At 35.1% G+C, this 27981-nt stretch overlaps 1 protein-coding gene across 2 annotated transcripts in view; it reads right to left on the bottom strand.

Moving 5' to 3' along the window:
- The window catches only part of ADAMTS6 (ADAM metallopeptidase with thrombospondin type 1 motif 6), a 334536-nt gene that overhangs the window by 73920 nt on the left and 232635 nt on the right, over positions 1 to 27981 (bottom strand). For both annotated transcript variants that reach the window (XM_003827427.5, XM_063604436.1), the window contains exon 15: positions 15111 to 15213. In XM_003827427.5, coding sequence (XP_003827475.2) covers positions 15111 to 15213 — 103 coding nt within the window. The remainder of the gene's footprint in view (positions 1 to 15110; positions 15214 to 27981) is intronic.

Here is a 27981-nt window from a genome sequence, read left to right as displayed (position 1 = left end):
ATACAGCAACTTGAGCATTTTCATTTTGTCATTGAAATTTGTGTTTTTTAACGCTGAAGTTAAAAATAGGCTTAGGTAACTGCAATTTTAAAAAACAGAGTACATATCATAACTACAGTATATTGGACAAATAGCAATAAATGTGAACTTATTGTATTAAAAGCAGCACAAGATAAAGCTACTATTTGTAAGTATGTAATTATTGACTAAAATCATGACTTAAAATATTTTCTTTTGTAATTCTATTTCATCACTTTGACCATATCTAATTATGCTGCTAAAATTTCTATTTGAAATAAAGAAGACTACTTCTAATAAAGGAAATAAAGCAGAAAGATGAAATGACATGCCTACATCTCAGTGAAGTTCTTAGAAATCATGTTTCTGCAGGTTGATGGTAAGCAAAGAAAAAGAAAATAGACTGGGTGGTAGAGTCAATGATAAATTAGAGAGAGCACATTCCAGTATAGGAGATGACTGCTACAGTTGAATGTTGTTATGCAAGAAGATAGTCCAATATTGTCAGTCTGTTTTTTCAAGAGAAGATGAAAACTTAAGTTCTTTTTCCATCTAAACTCTTCTTGTTTTTAAATGTAACAATTGATTCAAAGTTTTGTTACAAAAAATACTGTGGGAGGCTAAAATATGTATGTAGATAAAAACTGGTCCCTAAATTGCCAACTTACGATGTCTGGCCTGAGTCTATGTTTTCTTCCATTTTCAATGTTTCTAGGCTATAGAGCTTCTATCTAACTTATAATGTGATTTTTAGCGTTAGGTTAATGATTAATTTTGCCATACTGAGCATAGAAATAACAAGTAATAAATAAAATAATTTATTCCCAAACTGATAATAAAACTACTTGTATTTATTTTTATATGATTCTCATGAATTAAATTACCCGAAATGTCCATGAATCTTACTGGAAATCTTTTCATTATTACCCAATACAGTTCTTCTCTCATTTTTTTATCATAACGCTTTGGAATTTAATATAGCATTTTATGCATTAGGCTTTAAAAAGAGAAGCTGAGTCTTCTGTTTATTCAATTTTAACATTAATTACGTAACGTAATATTTGATAGGCAGGACATATAAATACTATGGTTATATTCCTTAGCCCACTATACTATGTGATGAAAATGGGAATAAGTTTCTTGTTTACTGCTGAAGATGTGTTCAGCTTCTTCTGATACAATGAGCTTTCAGAAAAGGTACCACTAGAGTGACATCAGCAAGATGGTGGAAGAGGAGCTTTCTACTATCATCTCCCTGCAGAAGGATCAATTTTGACAGCTACTTATAGACAAGCGTACCTTTATGGGACTCCAGCAGAAAAGTTCCAGCACGCCATTGGAGAAAAAAAAAAAATTCCCCAAACAGACAAACCGAAGAGGTTTAAGACCAGTTTAATTTCACCTGTATCACACCTCCCTCAAGGCAGCACAGCTCAGTGAAAAGAGAGACTCCCTGCCACCCTCCCCAGCCTGTGACTCTCCCACAGGGGAAAGTGAGAGTATAGAGAGTAAGCATCAAGCTTCCCTAGCTGTGCGGGACGCTGCCCAAGAGTCCTACTGTTTTCTTGCCTCATCCAGAATACTGAGGTGATCAGCATGGCTGAGTGGTTGGAAGAGGCTGGGAGCAGAGAAGAGAGGCCATAGGCCCAAGTAACCACTCCATGGACTCTGTTGGGAAGCCAACTCATGAGCCATTTGAGATGTTTTGCCTGTGGGCCACCTCACAACTAGTCAACAGTTGCCTCAAAAACTCTGCATGCCCCATTCTCCCCCAACTGCTGTAGGCCAGCAGCCCAAGCATGCTCCTATGGACTGAAAGTAAGCATTTTATGCAGACAGCCAACACAACTTTGCAGGATTGGGAGAAGTCATACAACTTGAGCATTTAGGGAACCACCCTAGAAAAAAACAAACAGGCGGCTCTCAGCACCTGGTCCAGCTTTGTGGAATCCAGACAGGGATACATTCTTAAGAATTCCTCCCCAAGAGAGAATAAGAGGTGTGGAGTAGGGACATCCATAGAAAAGGTCTGAGAGAGCCTCAGAATCTTTAACTGGGCTGTTTGGTAAAGGCATTTTTCTCTGGAAGCCAGTTAGTAAAGACTGCGTTCTCCACATGCAAAGACAGCAACACAATACTTCAAGAAACCAGAAGAAAAATCAAGAAAACATGATACCACCAAAGAAACACGGTAATATTCCAATAACCAACCCCAAAGACATGGAGATCTATGAATGACATGAAAAAGAATTCAAAATAATTGTTTTAAGGAAGGTGAGGGAGCTATAAGAGAACACAGACAACTTAATGCAATCAGAAAAACAATACATGAACAAAGTCAGAAGTTCAATAGATAGAAATCATTAATAAAAACAGATTCTGGAGGTAAAGAAAACAATGAATAAAATGAAAAATGTAATAGCATCAACAGTAGACTTGATCCAGTAGAAGAAAGAATTTATGAACTTGAAGAGGGGTCATTTAAACATCTCCAGTCAGATGAAAAAGAATAAAAAGGATTTATGGGACATCACCAAGATAACTACATTTTCACATTATAGGAATCTTAGATGGAAAAGAAAGTGGAATAGGCTTATTTAAAGAAATAATGGCTGAAAAATTCCCAAATCTAGAGAGCAATATGGACATTCAAATACATGAAGCTCAAAGATCTCTAATAAGGCTGAACCCAATGAAGACTTCACACACACATTATAATTAAACTGTCAAAAATCAAGGACAAAGAATTTTGAAGGCAAGAGAAAAAAGATTCATAACATACAAGGGAACTCCATAGGTCTATCAGCAGATTTCTCAGCAGAATCCCTGCAGGCCAGAAGAGGCTGATAGCTACACTAATTTGCGAATGGACTACGATATAAAAAGATGTAGACTGTAACATGAAAAATATAAAATAGAAGAGTAAAAGTGTCAAATTTTTGTATATGATGGAAGGTAAGTTGCTAACAGCTTAAAACACACTATTGTAACTATAGATTTTTATATAAGCCTCATGGTAATCACAAAGCAAAATACCTAAAGCAGATATATATATATGAAATATATATAATACATTATATATATGAATAATGTATTATATATATGAAATACATATAAAATACATTATATATATGAAATACATATAATACATTATATATATGAAATACACATAATACATTATATATGAAATATACGTCATACATTATATATATGAAATATATACGTCATACATTATATATATGAAATATATACGTCATACATTATATATATGAAATATATACGTCATACATTATATATATGAAATATATACGTCATACATTATATATATGAAATATATACGTCATACATTATATATATGAAATATATACGTCATACATTATATATATGAAATATATACGTCATACATTATATATATGAAATATATACGTCATACATTATATATATGAAATATATACGTCATACATTATATATATGAAATATATACGTCATACATTATATATATGAAATATATACGTCATACATTATATATATGAAATATATACGTCATACATTATATATATGAAATATATACGTCATACATTATATATATGAAATATATATATAATACATTATATATATGAAATATATATAATACATTATATATATGAAATATATATATAATACATTATATATATGAAATATATATAATACATTATATATATGAAATATATATATAATACATTATATATATGAAATATATATATAATACATTATATATATGAACTATATATATAATACATTATATATATGAACTATATATATAATACATTATATATATGAAATATATATATAATACATTATATATGAAATATATATATAATACATTATATATATGAAATCAAAGCATACTACTACAGAAAATCATCAAATTACAAAGGAAGACAGCAAAGAAAAATAAAGGAACAAAAAAAGTCTACAAAACTGCCAAAAACAATTGACAAGATATAACTAGTAATTATTGAAAAATAATTACTTTAAATGTAGATGGATTAAATTCTACAATGAAAAACAAAATGAATGGTTTTTTTTAAAAAAAAACAAGACAACTCTATATTGCCTACAAGTGACTCACTTCAGATTTAATAACACACATAGTCTAAAAGTTAAGTGATGGGAGAATATATTCCATGGAAACAGAAACCAAAAGAGAGCTGGGAGAGCTATACTTATATCAGGCAAAATAGGCTATTAGTCAAAAACTGTAATAAGAGACAAAGAAAGTCATTATATAATGATAAAGGAGTCAGTTCATGAATTCAGTACAATTTACCATTGTAAATATGCACCCAACATTGGAGTACCTAAATATATAAAGCAATATTAAAATACAATGAGAGAAATAGACAGCAATTCAATAGGAAGATACTTCAGTAGTCTACTTTCAACAACGGATAGATCATCCAGACAGGATACCAATAAGAAAAAGATGCACTTGAATTATACTTTAGAGCAAATAGAATAAATAGACATACAAAAAATTCCATCCAGAAGCATCAAAACATACTATCTTTTCAAGCCCACACAGAAAATTTTCCGGGATACATATATGTTAGGCCACAAAACAAGTCTTAACACATTTAAGATTGAAATCATATCAAGTATTTTTCTGACCACAATGGTATAAAACTACAAATCAGTTACAAAAAGAAAACTGGAAAATTCACAAATATGTGGAAATTAAAGAACATGCTCCTGAACCATCAATGGGCCAAAGAAGAAATAAAAAATTAAATCTAAAAGTATCTTATGACCTGCGGCCAGGTGCAGTGGCTCACACCTGTAATCTCACCACTTTGGGAGGCTGAGGTAGGTGGATCACTTGAGGTCAGGAGTTCGAGACCAGCCAGGCCAACATGTTGAAACCTAGTCTCTACTAAAACTACAAAAAGTTAGCTGGTAATGGTGGTACATGTCTGTAATCCCAGCTACTCGGGAGGCTGAGGCAGGAGAATAACTTGACCCTGGGAAGTGGAGGTCGCAGTCAGCCAAGATTGCACCACTGCCCTCCAGCCTGGATGACTAAATGAGATTCTGTCTGAAAAACAAATAAACAAAAAACAACAACAAAACAAACAAACAAGAAACCTTATGACAAGTAAAAATAGAAACACAACATTCCAAAACGTATGAGATGCTGCAGATGCACTTCAAGGAAAAAGGATTATAGCAATAAATGTCTAACATGAAAAAAGGAGAAAGATTTCAAACAACTTAACTTTACATCTCAAGGAACTAGAAAAGGAAGAACAACCTAACCCCAAAGTTAGAAGAAAGGAAATAACGAAGCTCAGCGCAGAAATAAATAGAGAAAATAAAATAAATTGAAAAGATAAACAAAATTGAGTTGATTTTTTTTTAAGATAAACAAAATTGACATACCTTTAGCTATACTAGGAGAGAAAGAGAAAAGCCTCAAATAAAAATCAGAAATGAAAGAGAAGACATTACAACAGACACTACAGAAATGCAAAGGACCATGAGACTGCTATGAACACTTATATGTCAACAAGTTAGATAAACTAGAAGAAATGAATAAAGTTCTAGAGACACACAACAAAGACTGAATCATGAACAAATAGAAAATCTGAACAGAACAATAATAAGAAGAGAGGTTGAAACAGTAAAAAAAAAAAAAAACCTCTCATCAAATAAAAGTGCGATACCTTATACTTCACCAGTGAATTATACCAAACATTTAAAGAAGAATTAATACCAATTTTTCTCACACTTTTCCAAAAACATTGCAGAGAAGGGAATACTCCAAATACATTTTATGAGGGCAGCATTACCCTAATAACAAGCCAGACAAGGATACTAACAGAAAAGAAAATTATAGGCCAATATCCCTGATGAACATGGATGCAAAAGTTTTCAACAAAATACTAGCAAATTAATTAAATGGCAAAAATTAAAAGGATCATTCATCATGATCAAGTAGGGTTTATCCTGAGGATGCAAGGATGTTTCAACATACACAAATCAGGCACTGTAATACACCATATTAACAAAATGAAGGACAAAATCCAAATGATCATTGCAATAGATGCAAAAACAGCATCTGACAAAATTCAACATGTTTTCATTATAAAAATTAAATACAGAAAGAATATACCTCAACACAATAAATGTCCCATATAACAAGCCCACAGCTAACATCGTACTCAGTGATGAAAGGCTGACATTTTTTCCTCTAAGATCAGGAACAAGGCAACGATGCCCATTCTCACTACTTCTATTCAACATAGTACTGACGTCCTAGTCACAGGAAGTAAGCAAGAAAAAGAAATAAAAGGCATGCAAGATGGAACGGAAGAAGAAAAATTGTCTCTGTTTGCTGACAACATATTCTTATACATAGAAAACCCTAAAGGCTCCACCAAAAAACTGTTAAAACTAATACAAAAATTCAGTAAATACAGATACAAAAATCAACATACAAAAATCAGTCAATTTCTATACACTAACAATGAATTACATAAGACAGAAATTAAGAAAACAATCTTATTTACAATAGCCTAAAAATACTTAGGTATAACCCTGATGAAAAAAATTGAAGAAGACACAAATAATGGAAAGATGTCATGTGTTCATGGATTGGAAAGATCAATATTGTCAAAATGTCCATACTTCCCAAAGTGATCCATGGATTTGATGCAATTTCTATGAAAATTCCAATGACGTTTTTCACAAAAATAGAAAAAACAATCCTAAAATTCGTATGAAACTAAAAAGGACTCCAGATAGCCACAGCAATCTTGAGCAAGAACAACAAAGCTAGAGGCATCACACTTCCTGATTTTGAACTATATTACTAACCTGTAGCAATCAGAACAGTATAGTACTTTATTAAAACAGATAAGTAGAGCAATGGGACAAATATTAAGCCTGAAAATAAGCCCATGCATATACAGTCAACTAATCTTTGACAAAGGTACCAAGAAAATAGAGTGAGGAGAGGGCAGTCTCTTCAATAAGTGGTGCTGGGGAAAATAGATGTTCACATGCAAAAAAAAAAAAAAAAAGAATAAAGAAAGAAAAAGAAATTGGATACTTATACCATACACAAAAATCAACTGAAATGGGATTAAAGAATTAAATGTAACACTACTGGGAGAAAACATAAGGGCAAAGCTCCAGCACAATGGTCTTGGCAACGATTTTTTGGATATGACACCAAAAGCACAGACAAAAAATGCCTAAATAAACAAGTGGGACTATGTCAAACTAAAAAGTTTCTGCACAGCAAAGGAAACAATCAACAAAATGAAAAGGCAATCCACAGAATAGGAGAAAATACCCAAAACATATAACGAACTCATACAACTCAATAGTAAAAAAAAAAAATCTAATTAAAAAATAGGCAAAGAATGCGAATAGACTTTTTTCCCAAAGAAGAGATACAAATGGCAACAGGTACATGAAAAGGTGTGCAAAATCACTAATCATCAGGGAAATGCAAATAAAAACCACCATGAGATATTACCTCACACATGTTAGGATGGCTATTACAAAAAAGTCACAAGATCACAAGTGTAGGTAAGGATGTGGAGAAAAGAAAACTCTTATATACATTATTGGTGGGAATGTAAACTGGCAGTGCCATTATGGAAAACAGTATGCAGCCTTCTCCAAAAATTAAAAATAGAATAACCATATGATCCAGCAATCCCACTTCTGGGTATATATCCAAAGGACATGAAATCACTATCTTGAAGAGATACCTACACTCCCATGTTCATTGAAGCATTATTCACATTAGTCAAGATATGGAAACAACCCAAGTGTTTGTCAGCAGATGAATGGATAAGAAAATTGTTTTATATAGATATATGTAATGAAATATCATTCCATCTTAAATAAGAAAGAAATAAAGAAATCCTGGGGCACATAATGCTAAGTTAAATAAGCCAGAATACACATACTGTATGATCTCACTTATATGTGGAATCTAAAAAAGTCAAACTCATAGAAACAGAGAGAGCTTATCAGGGATTGGGTGGACATAGGGAGATGTTGCTCAAAGGGTACAAGCTTTCAGTTATAAGAGGGATCAGTTCTAGAGATCTAATGTAGTATAGTTAAGAATAATGTATAGTATACTTTAAATTTGTTAAGAGAGTAGATCTTAGGTATTCACATCATACACACAAAAAAGGTAAATATGTGAGGTGACGGATACATTAATTAGCTTGATTATGGTAATCATTTCACAGCATATATGTATATCAAAACATTACATTGTACACCTTAACTATATACAATTTTTATTTGTCAATTATATCTCAGTGAAATTGGGGAAAGAAAGGTAAGGCTGTTGTGATGGTTAATACGGAGTGTCAACTTGATTGGATCGAAGGATACAAAGTGTAGATCCTGGGTGTGTCTGTGAGGGTATTGCCAAAGGAGATTAACATTTGAGTCAGTGGCCTGGGAAAGGCAGACCCACCCTTAATCTGGCTGGGCACAATCTAATCAGCTGCTAGCTAAGCTAGAATATAAGCAGGCAGAAAAATGTGAAAAGAGAGACTGGCCTAGCCTCCCAGACTACATCTTTCTGCCATGCTGGATGCTTCCTGCCCTCGAACATTTGACTCCAAGTTCTTCAATTTTGAAACTCAGACTGGCTCTCCTTGCTCCTCAGCCTGTAGATGGCCTATTGTGGGACCTTGTGATCGTGTGAACTAATACTTAATAAACTTCCCTTTATATATATTCCATCAGTTCTGTCCCTCTAGAGAACCCTGACTAATACAGTTGTTAATTCCAGAAAGAATTTAAAATGATTTTCTAAATGAAAGGTCATATTAACCAATTACCTTAAGTTAATGCTTAGTATGAATTTAGGATTAATTCACTATGCATGAAATTATGTAGATGGTAATTATTAAGTCTGTAAATTATTTCAGACACTTCTTCTTCTCCTATACTATGGCAAAACAATCCCAAAGGTATATGCACCTAATAAAAAAGATTCAAATACATGAAGCAAAATCTTTTTAAAAATGAAAGCAAAGCCATATAATAGTTGGAGATTTTAACACAGCACTCTCAATAATTGATAGAATGAGAGTAGAAAAAAATCACAAAGAATATAAAAGATTGAAAACAACATTCTCAACCAAGTTGATCTCATAGATATCTATAGAACACTATGTAGCCAATAACTGCAGAAAACATTACTTTCCAAGTATACACAGAACATTCACCAAGAAAAGAGTATTCTCTAATCTTTTTCTTTCTTTTTTTCTAAGACAGGATCTCACTCTACAGTGGTGTGATCATAGCTCACGGTAGCCTCCACCTCTTGAGCTCAAGTGATCCTCCCACCTCAACCTCCTGAGTAGCTGAGACTACAGGCATGTGCTACCACACCCAGCTAATTTTTTATTTTTCATATAGACAAGGTCTCACTATGTTGCCCAGGGTGGTCTCCAACTCCTGGGCTCAGGAAATCCTCCCAACTTGGCCTCCCAAAGTGCTGAGATTACAGGCATGAGCCACCACACCTGGCCTATTCTCTAATCTTAATGCAATTAAATTATACATGAACAACAAAAAATTCTAGAAAATTTCAAATATTTGGAAATTAAAACAAAACAGTTCTAAGTAACCCAGAGGTCAAAGAACTCACAATGTAAATAAAATAGTTTGAACTAAAAGCTATAAAATATAACATCAAATTTTGGAAATGTAAAAGAGCAAAAGAAACTGAAAATAAATAAGAAAATAATAACTATAAGAGCAAAAATTAATAAGCTAGAAAAAAGACAAATTACAGAAAAGAGTACCAAAGCCAAAATTTGGTTCTTTGAAAATATTAATAAAATTGATAAATCCCAAACAAGACTGACCAAGAAAAACAGTGAAAACACAAATTATCAATACCAGAAATGAAAGCATACATCACTACATATTTTATAAATATTAATATTAAATGGCATAACAAGAGAATGTTATGATCAATTTTATGTCAATAAACTGGACCACATGGATATAACATAAATTTCGTAAAGACACAAAATAAAAAACTGAAACAAGGCCAGGCATGGTGGCTCACACCTATAATCCCAGCACTTTGGCAGGCTGAGATTGAAGAATCCCTTGAGCTTAGGAGTTTGAGACCAGCCTAGACAACATAGGAAGATGTAGTCTCTACTAAAAATAAAAATTAAAAATTAATTAGCCCAGCGTGGTGCCTAGCTACTCAGGAGGCTGAGGAGGGAGGATCTCTTGAGCTCAGGAGATTGAGCCTGCAGCGAGATATGATTGGGCCACTGCACTGCAGCCTGGGCGACAGAGGGAGACCTTGTCTCAAAAAAAAAAAAAAAAAAAAAAAGAAAACTCCACAATAAAATAAAATAAAATAAAATAAAATAAAATAAAACAACCATATAGCCCTTTTCTCTTAAGGGAGTTAAATTTTTAATAACAGGTTTTCACAAAGAAAATATCAAGCCTGGCTAGTTTTACTAGTGAAATCTATTCTAAGGAAGAGATAACACCAATCCTAAAATTCTTTTAAAAATAAATAAAGATTCTATTTTGGGAAACCAGAATGCATCTGATACCAAAACTTATCAAAGACATCATAAGAAGAATATTTACAAATTACAAGAAAAATATTTACAAATTTAAACACAGATGCAAATATCCACAATAAAACATTATCAATTAAGTTAAATACAATAACACATAAAAAAATACATCATGATCACATGGGGTTTATCCTAGAAATATAAGCTTGGTTTGAGGTTGGGCCTGTTGGCTCACACCTGTAATCCCAGCACTTTGGGAGGCTGAGATGGGTGGATTGCTTGACCCCAGGCATTGGAGACCAGCCTGGGCAACATGAAAAAACCCCATCTCTACAAAAAATACAAAAATTAGCCAGGCATGGTGGCACACACCTGCAGTCCCAGCTACTCAGGAGGCTGAGGTGGGAGGATGCTTGAGCCCAGGAGGTTGAGGCTGCAGTGTGCTGTGATCACACCACTACACTCCAGCCTTGGCAACAGAGCAAGACTCTCTCAAAAAAAAAAAATCTTGGTTTGAGATTGTCAAATCTATCAGGTCACTCAGCATATTATAAGGATAAAGAATAAAAAATACAATCAATACATGTACAAATTATACTCTAGGCCCAATCCAGTGCATTAAGGCAAGAAAATGTAATAAAAGGCATAAAGATTCAAATAGATTGTCTCTATTTCAGGACAACATGACTATCAAAAAAATCCTGACCATCTGTAAAACAATTAGAATATGGGAATTTAGGCTGGATGTGTAATTCCAACACTTTGGGAGGTCGAGTCATGTGGATCACTTGAGCCCAGGAGTTGGAGACCAACCTGGGCAACATGGTGAAACCCTGTGTCTACAAAAAATACAACTAGCTGGACATGACAGTGTGCGCCTGTAGCCTCAGCTACTCAGGGAGCTGAGGCGGAAGGGGCGGAAGGATCGCTTGAGCCCAGGAGGTGGAGGTTTCAGTGAGCCGAGATTGCGCCACTGCTCTCCAGCCTAGACGACAGAACCAGACCCTGTCTCAAAAAAAAAAAAAAGGAATATGGGAATTTAGAAAGGTCACAGAATACAAAGTTAATATACAAATATCAATGGAATTTTCAAAAGTTTTATTTACAATAGTGTCAAAACCATAAATTACTCAGGAATCGATTTAGTAAAGTACATGCAGGACCTTACACTTAAAGGAAAAACATAGCTGGGAGAAATTAAAGACATAAATAAATTGAGGGATATACCATGTTCAAAAATTGTAAAATTCAATAGGGTTTAATACTCAGTTTTTCCCTCAATTGATCTATAGATTCAACATAACACCATTCATAAGTCCAGCAGGTTTTTCTGTGGACATTAACAACTGATGCAAAAATTTACATGAAAATGCAAATCAGTTAGCATATTGGAAGAACTCTTATAAAAAACATCAAAGTTAATGGAACTTAAACTACCTGTGTTCCCGCATATTCTCACTCATAGGTGGGAATTGAACAATGAGAACACTTGGACACAGGGAGGGGAACATCACACACCGGGGACTGTTGTGGGGTAGGGGGAGGGAGGAGGGATACCATTAGGAGATATACCTAACGTAAATGGCGAGTCAATGGGTGCAGCACACCAATATGGCACACGTATACATATGTAACAAACCTGTACATTGTGCACATGCACCCTAGAACTTAATGTATAAAAAAAAAACAACTAACTGTGTTCATGACTATACTCTAGTTATAGTAATCAAGTCAGTGTAGTACTGGCATAGGACTGACAGATCAACAAAACAAAACAGAAAATCCAAAAATATACTACAGATACAAATCATACCAAAAATTATTTTGAGATAGATCATAGATGCAAATGTAAGGACTAAACAATAAGACTTTTGGAAGAAAACATATGAAAATATTTTCTTAAGTTGAGGTAGGCAAAGATTCCTTAGGACACAAAACACAATGACCAGAAAGAAAAATTATTTAAAAATTGGAATTAAAAACAGAAAAATTAAAAGCTTATATGGATAAAAACACCATTTAAAAAGCAATGGGAAAGCCACAGAATGTGACAAAACATTTGTAAAACTTATAAATGACTACCACTTGAGAAGGTAAAACAACCCAATTAAAAATAGGCAAAAGATTTGAATAGACAGTACAAAAGGAGATATATAATGGCCAATAAATATATGAAAGCATGCTTAACATTATCATGAGAAAATGGAAACGGAAATTTCACTGAAATACCACTCTACTCCCACCAGAAGAAGACTGAAAAGACCAAATACTGACAAAGATGCACAACAAATAGAACCCTCAGACATTGTCGGTGAGAGTGAAATACGCTACAATCACTTTGGAAAAACATCTGGCAGTTTCTTTTAAAACTAAACTAAATTCACATGTAATCTATTGCCCAGCAATTCTACTCCTAAGTATTTACTCAAGTAAAATGAAAACATATGCTCACAAAATGATAGTACACAAATGTTCATAGCAGTTTACTCATAACAGCTAAAAACTTGAAACAACCCAGGTGTCCATCACAGCAGAATGGAAAAACTGGTTATTATGATGGAATACTGCTCAGCAATAAAAAAGAATAAACTTTTTTTTTTTAAGAGAACTCCTAGACCCAAGTGATTCTCCCGCCTCAGCCTCCCAAGTAGCTGGGCTTACAGGTGTCTGCTACTGCGCTTGGCTAGAGTGAACCACTTCTATATACAGCAATGTAGATAGATCTCAAAAACATTAGGCTTAAAGAAGATTTACAATAGAGTATGAAGTTCTGGAACAGGCAAAACTAAACTATGGTGAGAAAAAAAGTCAGAATGATGGTTGTCTCTTAGGAGGAGTAGGGAGAGGCAACTATTGACTGCAAAGGACTATAATGACTTTTATGGACTGAATGTTTGTGTCCCCCCAAAACCCGTATGTTGAAATCCTAATCCCCAATTTGAAGATGAGGCCTTTGGAAGGTAACTAGGTCATGACAGTGGAGCCCTCCGAATGGGAATAGTAGCCTTATAAGAAGGATCCCAGAGAGCTCTTTTCCCCACGCTTTCTGCCACATGAGGATACAATGAGAAAACAACAGTTCACAACCCAGAAGAGGGCCCTCACCAGACTCTAACCATGCTGACACTTTGATCTTGGATTTCCAGCCCCCAGTACCGAGAAATAAATTTCTATTTTAAGATCTCCAGTCTATGGTAACTTGTAATTACAGTCCAAACTGACTAAGGCAAAGATTAGAGGAATTTTGGAGGTAAAGCCAATGTTCCGTATCTCAATTGGATTTTTTAAGTGTGTGCATTGGTCAAAAACCAGAGAAAGCATAGTTAAAATTTTGCATGTCACTGTACATAATCTTGCCTTAACAGAAAAAAGTAAACAAATAATTGAACTGTGGATAATGTTACCATGCTGAAGTACTTAGAGGAAAGTACATTAATGACTGCAATTTACTTTGAAATACATCAAAAAGTACGATGGATTAATAAATGGATAGGGAGAAGAACAGACATGTATGAAGAAAGTATAGTAAGATGTTAATGGTAGAATCTTGGTGGTAAATATAAAGTTGTCACTATAAAATTCTGTTAATATAAGATACTGGAAAAGCAAGCAAACAGTAAACTTATCTTAAGAGTATATTTCCTTTTTTTTTTTTTTTTTTTTGAGATGGAGTCTCACTCTGTCGCCTAGGTTGGAGTGCAGTGGCGTGATCTTGGCTCTCTGCAACCTCCGCCTCCTGGGTTCAAGTGATTCTCCTGCCTTAGTCTCCCAAGTAGCTGAGACTACAGGCACATGCCACCATGCCCGGCTAATTTTTGTATTTTTAGTAGAGACGGTGTTTTGCCATGCTGGCCAGGCTAGTCTCGAACTCCTGACCTCAGGTGATCCACCTGCCTTGGCCTCCCAAAGTGCTGGGATTACAGGAATAAGCCACTATGCCTGGCCTCCAAGAGAAATTTTCAGCAAAATGTAATTTATATTTTGGGAGTGTAAAATACTTCTACTTATTGAACAATCAGTGCCTGATACATGCCCAAATTAAAGAGCAAAAATGTTTTCTAACTCTGAAAAAGAATAACAATAATCTTGGCCTTTGACTAAGCAATGACAGAGAGTTTCCTGATTTATATTCTTATAACTTGTTTTAGGGTGATAATTGCAAACATTTAAAGATTATAATGTAACTTACATATACCCTAAGGAAGCCTCAAGCAGAACTCAAAAAATACTACATGGTTTTGATGTCCAGATATCCTTTCAAGGAATTTTATACCTTGTTAAACATAATTAGGTTTTAAGAAATGATTTCCGATCATTTGTACTAATATATAAACCTTATTACAGGGCAAATAAACCATGAAGCCTTTATAGTACTATAAGCATTTCCCTGCTTTTGTTGGCAAACACTAATTTTAACTAGTATGTACATGAATGTATGCATGTGTTTGTATATATTTGTATATTCTTTGATATTTGCAAAGTGCTCAAGCATGAATGCTCTGTCAGGTTATACATTACCTCCAGTATAGGGTTTCCAGTTATAATACTTTCCTCGGAAAGGCATATTGTCAAAGTCTGCACACTGTTTCTCTCGAAAATCTCGGGAACCCAAAGGGCATGGCTAAAATAAAATAAAATCATAAATGGTACCATTGTTGGAAAATACCAAAAGCAAGGGACAATGTCCCTAAAATGAACTCCATCAAATTAACTCACTACCTTATTCTGTGGCTATAATTCTGGCATTTGCTTTACTGTTTTACAATCCGTATTCAGATTGAAGTGTGTGAATTATAATCTTAACTATAGAAGATATAACTGAAGTAATTTAAACAAAGCGTTACACAATTTCCCTATAAATTTACAGTTGGATACATGTCATAATCCTCTTTGTAGTCCATCAGGTATCTCCTTATAAAGACACATAAAACCTAGATGAAGAAATTAAAACACAAAATCCTTTGTGGTAACAGTATTTGAGGTCCAGTTGCCATAGCTACTCCCTGATCTTTATTTTAAAAAATCAAGAAGCAGGTTTGTAACAACATTCAGCCCTATTAACTGTGGTTTGGACTCCTACTACTATAGCTATTTACTGTTTAGCCTTGACAAAAACCATACTTTAAATGAGGAATAAAGTAGGCAAAATGCTAGACCTCAAGTATAAACATCTTGAAATTAAAGGGATTTGGACTTATTATAATTTACATTTAATTTATTAACATTACAGAAAATAAAATACAAAATGGCCCAAAACATGTACATTTGTTTGAGGTGTGGAGAGGGATGTTAAGAGGGTGAAAAAAGGATTATTTGTTTTTAAAAGTTGGAAATGTTCCTTCTATTCAGAAATGCTTCTGAAGTCTTTTAAAGAGAAAAATCCTGCCAATCCAGCTAGCTCTAGATTCTATATACCACAGGGTCATCCTAAACTCAACCTTTAAGTTCACAAAGAATTATAAAGCTCATAGTGTTTGAGTGATGTGACTTAATTTGACTTATCTTGTGAAGTTCAACAGCTGTAGTACTTAAAAACTAAAAATATTGATTTTGAAAGACTGACAGAAAATATTCTCCTAAAATATGGAAAAAAAGAATATGTCACTAGAGAAAATTCTGAATTGGGAATAAATAACAAGTATGTTACAGGCACACTCAGAGATTGTTTTGAGGCTTTTTACTACCCTCCCTTAGGTCTCTGTGTTTGCTTTATATAGTTTTCTGAGGACAGTACATTGTAAATGATCACTTTGAAGAATATGCAGTAACAATAGACCACAATGTGCAAATATTTGCATGGTCATCATTACTTCGTATATAATATGGTTCAATTTTCACCACATCAAGTCCAAAGCCTCAGATTCTGAAAATAGTGGCAGCAGGTTCACACTCTGTTATGAGCCCTGCATTTTAAAATGTTTTTAGCACATTAAAATATGACATTCCAATGCCAAATCTAGTGATTAATCTTGTCAAATTACCTTCTTGCTTGCCTTTAAAAAAAATGAAAAATATTTACCATAGGCTAGTAGGTGTATCAGGCTGGAAGGATATGTTTTCAGGGTCTTTTTTTTCCTGGTCTGCTAATCTTTGGATCTTCAGAGTGCTCTAGGTTAAAGGAATCCTTGACTTTTCAAGCTATTTTTAGTGAATCCCACACAAGGACTAAAGTTGTTAGTGACTTTTGTCATGCAGCAGACTACTTTTAAAAGCAAATAACGATTTCAAAAACAAACAAAAAAAACAAACAAATAATTTGAACTCTAGCTATAAGTTTTCACACAGCACTTAAGTATTTATAAAGCACCAATCACCTAAAGTTCATCCAAGCATGGCTTTCAACTTTGTTGGCAAAACAAGACACAAATGGAAAAACGACCATGAAAAAAGAACCATCTCAAGCAATATATATAGCATATGACAGCATGTTACAGATTGTCTATATGTGCTGGATACAAGTGAAATATAAATGTGTCCTATGATTAGCTAGGGATATATCAGTTAAGAAAAACATCTTCAGCAGGTACCAAAGTATTATAGAAATTGTTCTAGTTAAGAAAGAAAAAGGACTTGTCGGGGAGTGGGAGACTATTAAGAATGAAGCCAAGAAAAGCCATGGGAATAGGAAGGAAAAGTTCACATATTGGGAATGGTTGGAAAAAGGCCAACCTAGATGAAAGAGATGAACTATACAGAAGCATAAGAGGAAATGATATTTCACATGCATAAGCACTGGTACATTAAGAAGACCTTGAATTAAAAAACTAAGACATCATGAAGGCCGTTCGCTTAAAGGCAAACAAAACAAAAATGCAATTTTTCAGTATCTTCTAACAATTCTCCTAAATGGAAGAAAAATAAAATGTCCAATAGGAGGATATTACTATTTAATGAAGCACTTGATAACATTTCATGACATTTTTGATCCACTTTTTTCCTGTGATAACCACTCTCAGGGTGAGCATAATAAAAAGATTAACAATAACAATAGCGAGCTAGTATTTACTAAGTACTTATTATGTGGCACATTGTTCCGGGATCTTTAGATATATTATCTATATACTCCTTCTCAACACTCTTTTGAGGTAGATATAATTAATAATCTCATTTTACAATGAAGTAAACTGGGGTACAGAAAGGTTGCTTAGTAATAGTTTCAGCGTACAAGGATACTTTCACAATAAGTGTGGGAGTCTCCTCTGGACACTCTCCAAATGCTACAATAATAGCATTACAGGTTTTAGCTTCCTTAAAATGTACAAAAACCTAATAGGAACAATTTGGATTCTAGACTTGGCCCTGTCATTAACCAGATGCAACTTTCTTATCTTTCCAAATTACGTTTTTTCTCACTTGTAAAATGAGAGGGATAAAAGCAAGAGTTTCGGAGTAAGGCAGACCTGGATTATGTCTAATTTGGTCATTAATTTAATTCACGGCCTTGAGAAATTTACTTGTCTAAGCCTCATCTATAAACTGGGGGTAATACTCGTATTTACTTCCTAGGCAACATATTCACACAAACTGTTTAGCTCTGTACCTGGCCTAAGGTAGCACTTAATAATTATTAGCAGCTACGCAGGTGTCCTTACACTCATTCCTTACTCTTCTATTCTGCTCTGTATTTTAGGGGAACAAACCCTGAAAGCTCCACTTCCCAGGCTTTTTTGTCAGCTGACTTATGGTTGGGTTCAGGTAATGGGACGCACTAGTTGGAGAAGCCAGGGTATTTTTCTCCTTTCCTCTGTGCCTTGGGCAGCATCTCAGGCAGAAGAAGAATCTTTTTTGTAGCTCCATCTTCAGGTAACAGTTCCATCCTCCCTACCCTTCTACCCTATGATTCCAGCTTCTGCTGTGTGATTCTAGCCTCTGGGCTCTGACAAAACTACCTCTTACGTATCTTCCTGGAAGGAACTAGTCAGACTCTCATCATCCATGTAATCAATTTCCTGCATTAAATTCCCTCTATTTTAATAGTCAGAGTGGTCTATTATAGTTAAATTTTAATTGATACAACAGTTATCATCATCATCATCATGAACTACTTGGATCATCATCATCATCATGAACTACTTGGAAAACTGAATAAAGATAGGTTTCCACATAATATTTTTTCGCTTTAGGGCAGAAGTTGTCAAACTTTACCTCTAAAGGTCCACATAGTAAATATTTTAGGCTTTGCAGGCCATGTGTCTCTGTTGCAACTACTCAACTGTGCATTACAGTGTGAGAGAAGCCATAGACAATATGTAAATAAATGGCCAAGGTTGTGTTCCAATAAAAATACTTACAAAAAGAGTTAACCAATAAGATTTGGCCCGAGAGGTACAATTTGTCAACCCCGGTATAGGGTGTTAACATAATATAGATATATTTGTTTGGCAGCATTTCACAGAACCAAACTCAATTATTAATTTCTCAGTCAATATAGAATCATACATTTTAAGAATTCAGGTTAGAAGTGACATAATCTAATTTGCATAAGATGCTTGGATTTCCTCTATAATTATCTCCAAAGCGGTCATACAATCTATATAAACATCTACAGAAAAAAAGATCAAACACTTTTCAAACAGCTGCAATTATTCGCAGGTTCTTCCTTACTTTCAGTCAAAACCTGCCGTCCTATAACCCAATTATCCTTCTCCTTTCTTCTGGATCCACACTGAACAAATCTTACCCTAAACTGAAAGGTATCTGGACCTTGATGGCTTTCCTACGGGCACATCATAACTTACTGTTAGTCCTCTTAAAACAAGGCAGCAAGGACAGGACTTAAGTATCTTCTCATTTTAGCAAGTATTAATATAATGCTTAATAGCTGGCAGATATAATCTAGGCTGCAGGGTTACAGAAAAACAAAACCCAAATAGATTAGAGTTCTGCTTTCGTGGAGTTTACTCTAGTTGGAGATGAGAAAGAAGAAAAATAAAGCAAGATAAGGAGATTGACAGTGAGGTGGGAGGGAAGTTGCTTTAAACAGTATGATCAGAGAAATCCTCTCTGATAAGGTGGCATTCAAGCGGAGAGTGAAAAGAAACTGAAGGAATGATTTATGTACGTATCTGTGAAAAGAATCTTCCAGAACACAGTAAATCCAAAGGCCCTGAGGCAGGAGTGTATTCAGGGTGTTCACAGAATAGTATAGAGAATGGAAAGGCTTCAGGGAATTGAAGTAGACTTGGGGACTTGATTCCATGACATTGTTTCTAGAATACATCAGCCAATATTCTGCTTTCCTGATTTCATTCCATCAGGGAATGCTCTGAATTTGCGTTGATTAAAAATAGACTCAGTTGGAATTATATATGCTGGTTTGAAAAAATGAGAGTGAAAGAGGAATTCCTTAAGGAAAAATTACGTAAAATACATTTTTGTTTTGTTTAGGAATAGTAGAGGGTTTAAAGAATAATGCTTTTTAAATTACTTAAGGATAATAAATGCTGACAGTATGCAGAAACCATAACAGAAAGCAGTGGGCATAAGCAACAGATAATTAAAGTAAAAGCCTGACAGATTTTCAGCCTTCTAGTGCTAACACTCACCAAGCATCTTCTCCTTTAAAAAACAAACTAGCAGGGCCCCACATAAATCTGGAGAGCAAAGCTGCAGGTCTCAGCATCTTTAGATCTTAGTATTTTCAAAGAAATAAATTAATAATAGCGTCTTTATCACCACTCTCTTTCCCAGAGATCTGTATAAGTTAACAATAGTCTTCCAACTATCTTGTTTAGAAGTATCTCCTTCTGACTAAACTCAATACTTTGTACTGGTAGACAAATCTAAAAAAAGGAATAATTCATTGAGGCCTAAAAGTTGCTACAGAAAGAAATCTAGCTTCTGCTTACAAACTTTTTAGTGGCATTTCTATTACTGGGGTTCTAATCCTGGTTTTGTCCCAAAGAATAGGGTGACGTTGGCAAGTCCCCAATCCTTTTTGTGCCTTTTTTTCATTTGCAAAATATACCCCCAAAACTCTTACCTTCAAGAGAAATACACATCAAAATGTCTTGAAAATGAGGAAAATTCTGAAAATGATGTATCATTTCTTATTGGTAATATCATAAGACAGCCAAGAATGAAAACGCCTTTGTCCCTTTCCCTTTCCTTTCCTCTCCTCTAAAGGAAGATATGCAGGCTGGAAGGATAGAATGACTCCTATGGCCTCAGGGAAAATTGCAAACTGAGCAAAACTGGTCTTCTGTTCATCTGCTTCCTTTCTCTACTCCTTTTCCACCTTCTGCTTCTTCCTTTTGCTTTCATACCAAATTCACTCTTGCGTCATCCCTGTTACACTAGATCAACCTTCAACACTTCCAAAATTTCATTTTCTTCTTCCTCTACAGGAAAACAACATATTCTTAGTAGATTGTCCCCTGTTTGTTGAGGGAGTTTGAAATCCAACCCCTGCCCTGCTTAGCAAGTCATGCACTTGACAAGGCACTGTGAAAGGATACATTTTTATGTGTTCACCCAGATGGGCATCTTTTTATAAATGACACAAAGGTACCATATGCGCTAACAAAAGCCTTGCTTCTATACCCTCTTTTAAAAGTTGCAAACAAATTTCCTGACTCCCTAGTTATCAGATAGTACTGATAAAGTAATTCATACCAGGGCATTCAAATACAGTTAAATTTAGTGGTCAATGCCTGTAGTGAAGCATCTCAACCTCAGTTTTTATTCAACTTTCTTCTCTTTTTTCTCCCAAATAGTTTCTGATTTTTTTCCACTATATATTTACTTTTAAAGCAAAAGAAAACAAGGGCAGATAACCCACATTGTCCAGACAAACCTGAATCTAGTGTCATGCTTGATACTATAATCTTCTATGCAGGTTTTAAAAATTAAAGTTACTTGTATATGCCTTAAATAGTCTGAATTTAATTAAAATGCCATCTACCTACAGCAAAACTCTTTCCCTGAGCTTATAAACACATTAAAAAACAGGTCAGGCATAATGGCTCACTCCTGTAATCCCAGCACTTTGAGAAGCCAAGGCAGGGTGGATCGCTCGAGTTCAGGAGTTTGAGACCAGCCTGGACAACATGGCAAAACCCTACAAAAAATACAAAAATTAGCCGGGTATGGTGGTGCATGCCTGTAATTCCAGCTACTTGGGAGGTTGAGGTGAGAGGATTGCTTGATCCTGGGTGGCAGAGGTTGCAGTGAGTCCAGATCATACCACTGCACTCCAGCCTGGGCAACAGAGCCTGACTCTGTCTCCAAAAAAAGGTTAAGAAACAAATTTTTACTTTGTAATTTTTAAAAGTATTTTTAAAGCACAAAATAAACAAATAAGCTCTATTTTGTGCTAAAAACCTAGTCCTTATTTCTCAAAACATAATAAATACAATATACCATAAATATATATACAATACATCATAAATATATAAATACACCATAAAATTCATATTAACTTAAGAAAGATTACCAAGATATTGTTCCTGTTTTTTGCCGTGTGTGTGTGTGCGTGCATGTCTGTCTGTGTGTGTTACAGGTAGTTAGATAGGCATGAGCAGGGTAGGAAAGGGCTCTCCTCCACCCACTAGGAATGTCAGGTGACAGTTTGGCAATTATTATATTGCCTCTCTAAAAGTGATAAACTGGCAGCTGGCGCCAGGGAGAGGCCATTTCCTGATGGTCCACACCTGTTGCACTAAAGTGTTAACTGAATGCAAGTGCTGGGGAGAAGCAACTTCCTGGCATGCACATTAAGAGAAAAATGGTGGAGTATGACCTTCCAGGGTCACTCCACCAGAAAAAGGAAGAAAAGCTTCAGATGAAAATGCGTACAACTTCCTAAACACATTGGGAATGCTCACCTCCCAAGGGCAGGAGGGTACTGCATATGTGGGCAGCCCACCCTAAGGGAAGAATCATGAGAAAGGGGCCAGCCTATTAAGTTCTAGGATGAAGGTTAAACACTGCACTTGACCTTGGTGCAGTCTCTTCCAAGCATCCTTTCCTTTCTTTCCTGTTCTAAAGCCTTTTAAATAAACTAAATAAACTTCTGCTCCAGCTCTGAAACTTGCCTCAGTCTCTTTTTCTGCCTTATGCCCCTCAGTTGTATTCTTTCTTCTGACGAGGCAAGAATTGAGGTTGCTGCAGACCCATAGGAATTCACCACTGGTAACTCGCATACCTTCTACCAGTAACATATATAAAGTATGTTTATAAGAATAAAGTGGTTGACACATATTTATTTTCTAATTATAATTTAAGACATGATTATAACACTGTTCATCAATGGATCAACTCTGTACCTTGTCTTCACTTACCCTGCAACTCTCCCTGAGGGCAAGATGTGTAGTTTCAGAATGTTCTCAGCTATCTGGTTCTCAGCTATCTGGTGAGGTTAGACTGGAAGTAAGACAATGTCTAAGGTGACCCAATACTTTCAGAAAAGCTTACCTTGCCACACCTACCTCCCAAGGGCTTCATCTCTTTTAAGAGCGCTAGATAGAAATTCCATGCTTTACTGGATCTCTTTCACAGCATTAGCCTGTTGCTAAGCTTTAGTTTCCTCTTTTTAAAAATACTTGTCTTTCCTCTTCAGAAAAGTGATTTGAAGATTTGATGAGGTATTGAATACCAAGTAGGTACTAGGAATAGCACTAGATGTTTTATGTATGTTACTTCTTTTAATTGTCAAACAACTCTGCAAGTTTCATACAGCCTATTTATATAAGAGTCAACTGAAATTTAGAGAGGTTAGGTGATTTGCCAAGGTCAAATAGCAACATGTGTCACAGTCAGGATTCACACTCAAGTTAATTTAACTTCCAACTGCATGCTTTTATTTTCACCACAATCCTACTTCCAAATATATAATTTTCCTGTCTGCCACAACCAAAGCAAAAACACTGTTTAATGATCTTAGGCAATGCATTGAAAAGGAAAAAAATTGCTGAATAATATACTCCTCTAGCAGAGCTGACTGAGAACACACCCAAGTACTACATAACCTATACTTAAATCTTAGAACAGACCACAAATGACCTGGAAAACCCTTTTCCTCCAAATATTTTTATAGCTTTTATGCATAAAGAAGGGAAATCAAATGTTTAATATGCAAGAATAATGTGCCTTTCCATCCCAGCCAAAGTGGAGCTTATGTGTTTCACCAGAAGTTCTATCATAATCATATTATCAAGTAAACACCAAATCACAAGTAATATGGAATAAGAAAAATACAAAGATCATTTTGTTTTTGGAAAACAACTAAGCACCAGGAAACTCCTTTTAGAAATGTGGAAAAGTCCTTTTCATAGTAGCTAATATTTCTTCTTTAGGCTTTGATATAAAATTTGGTTTATAACCTTTATATAGCCATATTTTTACTCTTTACAAAAAGTAAGTTTTCTAGTATTCACAACACTAACCTTTAACTTCTGCTACTTAAAATAGTTACAATATGTACATCAATTTGTATCCTCTTAGAACATTCTGCATGATAGTTTTAGGTCATTTGAATGAAAAATTGTTCAGAAAAACAGAAATGCCTGATTAGTAGTCAGTGTTCTTTAGGCCAGTAAAAAGAAGATTCCATATACATAATAATTAAAAGTATATTTTTGAGCAGCTGCTAAGCAAACATTTTTCAGAAGATTGAGCACAGATCTGGGGTCTTCACTTTTCATAATGGCTCTGCCAGAAAATCATGTTAGTTTCTACCTTTGCATATTTATAAAAACTGTCAGGACCTAATCAACCATTTATCTCTATGTGCAAAAACGAGAACTGTGTCCTCAGTCAATGAACTCTCAAGCATTATGAGTTCCATAAAGTTCTGCCCTCCAAACCCAGGTTCCACAAGGCCATGTCTATTAGATTAGCTCATGATGCCAAAAACTCTATTGTAGTTCCTGGCTTAATAGAAGGACCAAATTTTATCCAGTTCTCCTATATATCTTTAATAAATGCTCCTGGTTTCTCAGTAGCTTCAAGATGAAGTGTATTAATTTGTTCCTACTGCAGCTATTGTCTTTACCTGTTATTCCAGCCTGGAGACCATAATGTGTATATCAAAGAAAGGGTCCTTGTGTAGCTGCTTTTGAAGACTTTCTAGGGTGAAAAACAGTGATGCAGGAAACCAACTGCCCATCCAACACATCCTGATGCAACTAATCAGCCTCAGAGTCTAGTAACTGAATACTTTCGGCATCTAGGCTAATTATGTTGCTGTTGAGAGTGGGCAGGACAATTTTACAGCTTGACATCCTTTTCTGATCTATTCTTAAATTCTTAGAATGAAAGTTTTGTCTTCATAAGTTGCTTCTTCTATCTCTGTGGATCTTTTCTTTGAAATCGGGTTAAGAGGGATAGGAGTTAATGGCAACACTGTTCCCTTTCCACCAAAGAGCTCTCTTCTCTTCCTACCATTTCTATACCTTTTAAGTGTTTGGGGTAGAAATTAAATCAGCATTAGAAAGAAACTGCAGATATACTGTTTTTGTGCTTGCTACTTTTTAAGACTACTTGGCCTATGTTGACTCTAGGTCCTAATTTCTCCATTAACCTAAGCAAAAAAGAGTCCTATAAGCCTTGTATGTTTCAATCTGATTCACCAGTGTAGGGATCCACATAGGAGGAATATCAAAGCTTCAAAGTAATAAAGTATTCCTTTTTGGTTGTGGATGTATCTCCTTTTCTCATGACTACAAGACATTATGAATCTTAGAACTGATAACATTTGTCTCTTTACTTGGGTTACTAGGAAGCTCGGAGCAAAATTTGTGACCAATCTTTTTTTTTTCTTTTTTTGAGATGGAGTCTCGCTCTGTTGCCTCAGCCTCCTGAGTAGCTGGGATTACAGGCGCCCGCAACCATGCCCGGCTAATTTTTTTGTATTTTTAGTAGAGATGGTGTCTCACCATGTTGGCCAGGCTGGTCTTGAACTCCTGACCTCATGATCCACCCGCCTTGGCCTCCCAAAGTGCTGGGATTACAGGCATGAGCCATTGTGCCTGGCAATTTTATATATATTTTAAATTATATATATTTATATTATTTTCCTTTTCCTCTGATCTTCTAATTTATTATATTTTTTAGTTTTGATTTTAATATAGTGCTATAAGCTAACAACTCTAATCAGAGAGTTATAACTAATAACAATTATTATTATTATATGTAAAACCATGAGAACCATGCAGTAATCCATAGCACCAACTACTCAACCACAGAAATGAGAGGATCAAGACTACTATATTACATGGGCTATGTAGAATGGGTTGCAAGGTCCTAAAAGGAATTCGGGTAAAATCTGTTAAACACAGTTGAATCAGCCTAATATTCTGGATTTTCTATTTTCTTTTCTGTTTCTTTTTTTCTATTTTTTATTTGTTGAGACAGGGTCTCTGTCACCCAGGCTGGAGGGTAGTGAGCCTCTCAGCTTATTGCAGCCTCAACCTCCCGGGCTCAGGTGATCCTCCCATTTCAGCCTCCCAAGTAGCTGGGACTACAGGCATGCACCATCATGCCCAGCTAATTTCTGTATTTTTTGTAGAGATGGTCTCTTGCCATGTTGCCCAGGCTTGTCTCAAACTCCTGGGCTCAAGCGATCCACCTGCCTCCGCCTCCCAAAGTGCTGGGATTGATTACAGGTGTGAGCCATGGTACCCAGCCAATTTTCTATTTTCTATTGTAACTTACACTTTGAGCATACATTAGAAAACACACAGCAAGTCTCAAAGATTCATGGCAATAAATAAAGAACTCTCGTTCTCCAGCTGTTTGGCTATCTGACATTATCTTATTTTTTTGAGCACTGATTAGAAAATTCTTCCAGGATCATTTGAACTTATTCATTGTATTACTTCTAATTAAGTTTCAAGAAAAGTTTTGGGATCGCAAATGACCAAGCCAAAAACGCTTATGAATTGTTATCTAGTCCTTGACTGTCAAATTAATTTTAACTAGTTGGAAAGTTTTGTTTCAAATCTTATTTATAAGACCATTCAATATGCATGATATGCATAGTATTAAATTATGTAAAATATATACTAAGGCAGGAAGCTGGTTTGATAAAAGGAAGGTATATTCTTTTAAATCCTTTAAATTGGGGTGGCTCACACATAACAGACACCTGGGCATCACTGGAAAAAAGAACATTTAAACTATTACACATTTAGAAAAAGCATCAAAGTTAATTTAAAGAACACAGACATAATATCATACTGTTCCAATAGTAACACCTATTCTTTGTTAACTGGAAAATACTAAAGTCTTGCTTACAATACTCAATCTTTTTTTTTTTTTTTTGAGACAGGATCTCACTCTGTCATCCAGCCTGGGGTGCAGTGATGTGATCTCGGCTCACTGCAACCTCCGCTTCCTGGGCTCAAGCGATCCTCCCACTCAAGCAATCCTCCCACCTCAGCCTCCCAAGTAGCTAGGACTACAGGCACGCACCACCATGCCCAGCTAATTTTTGTATTTTTTGTAGAGAAGGGGTTTCACCATGTTGCCCAGGCTGGTCTCGAACTCCTGACCTCAAGTGATCCGCTCACCTTGGACTCCCAAAGTGCTGGGATTACAGGAGCGAGCTACCACGCCCGGCCACATTACTCAGTCTTAACTCCAATCACCTCACCTTTTATGATTTATTATTAAATTCCATAGGTTATATAATAGAAGCTGTTAGAATAGATTTTTAAAATGTAGATGCTTCTGCTCTAATATGACACACGCATTCATGAAAAATCTCTTTCCGCAAAATTGCACACTAAGAATAGCAGGCATATGGGAAAAATTGGGTTAGAGGCAGACGATTCAAAGACAGGGCATTAAAACAAAAAGAAAAAAATTCTAATAAAATGCTAGCACAATATTTTGAACACATGGCAAATTCCTAGCAAAGAAATACTGGAGTAAATGTAAGATTTTATCTTTTTAAAAACTTGAAAAAATAAGGAAAGCTTATCAGTTGAGACTGCTGAGTTAGAGAAACAGGAGGCCAGTGTAGGAAGAACAGGCAGAAACACATAATAAGGGCTCCTATGATGCTGCATGTGGCCAAACTGAGCAAAAAATAGAATGTGGGGTGAATGGTCATCATGTGCAGTCCAATTTTCCTTTGCTCCTCAGCTACGCTGATGTTGTTTGACTCCCACTGCTATATTATTTAATATCACAAAATAACAATCAAATATAAGATAATTTGTGTTGCAGAAGCAAGTTTGTAACAGAGCAAACTATACCAAAACTTTATATTATCATAGTTTTTCTAGATTTATGTTGAAAGAATGGAAATATAAAATACTCCACCAAACCAACTCACTACTGACAAGGAGGAGGAGAACTTCTCTCAGTATGGGAAGATAATATGATTACAATAATATGTTTGGTACATAGTAGTGCTCAGTAAATGTCAGCAGCGGTAGTCACT

Source organism: Pan paniscus, chromosome 4 (genome assembly GCF_029289425.2).
Source record: "Pan paniscus chromosome 4, NHGRI_mPanPan1-v2.0_pri, whole genome shotgun sequence".
Taxonomy (NCBI): domain Eukaryota; kingdom Metazoa; phylum Chordata; class Mammalia; order Primates; family Hominidae; genus Pan; species Pan paniscus.
This window is presented reverse-complemented; position numbering and strand designations above follow the sequence as displayed.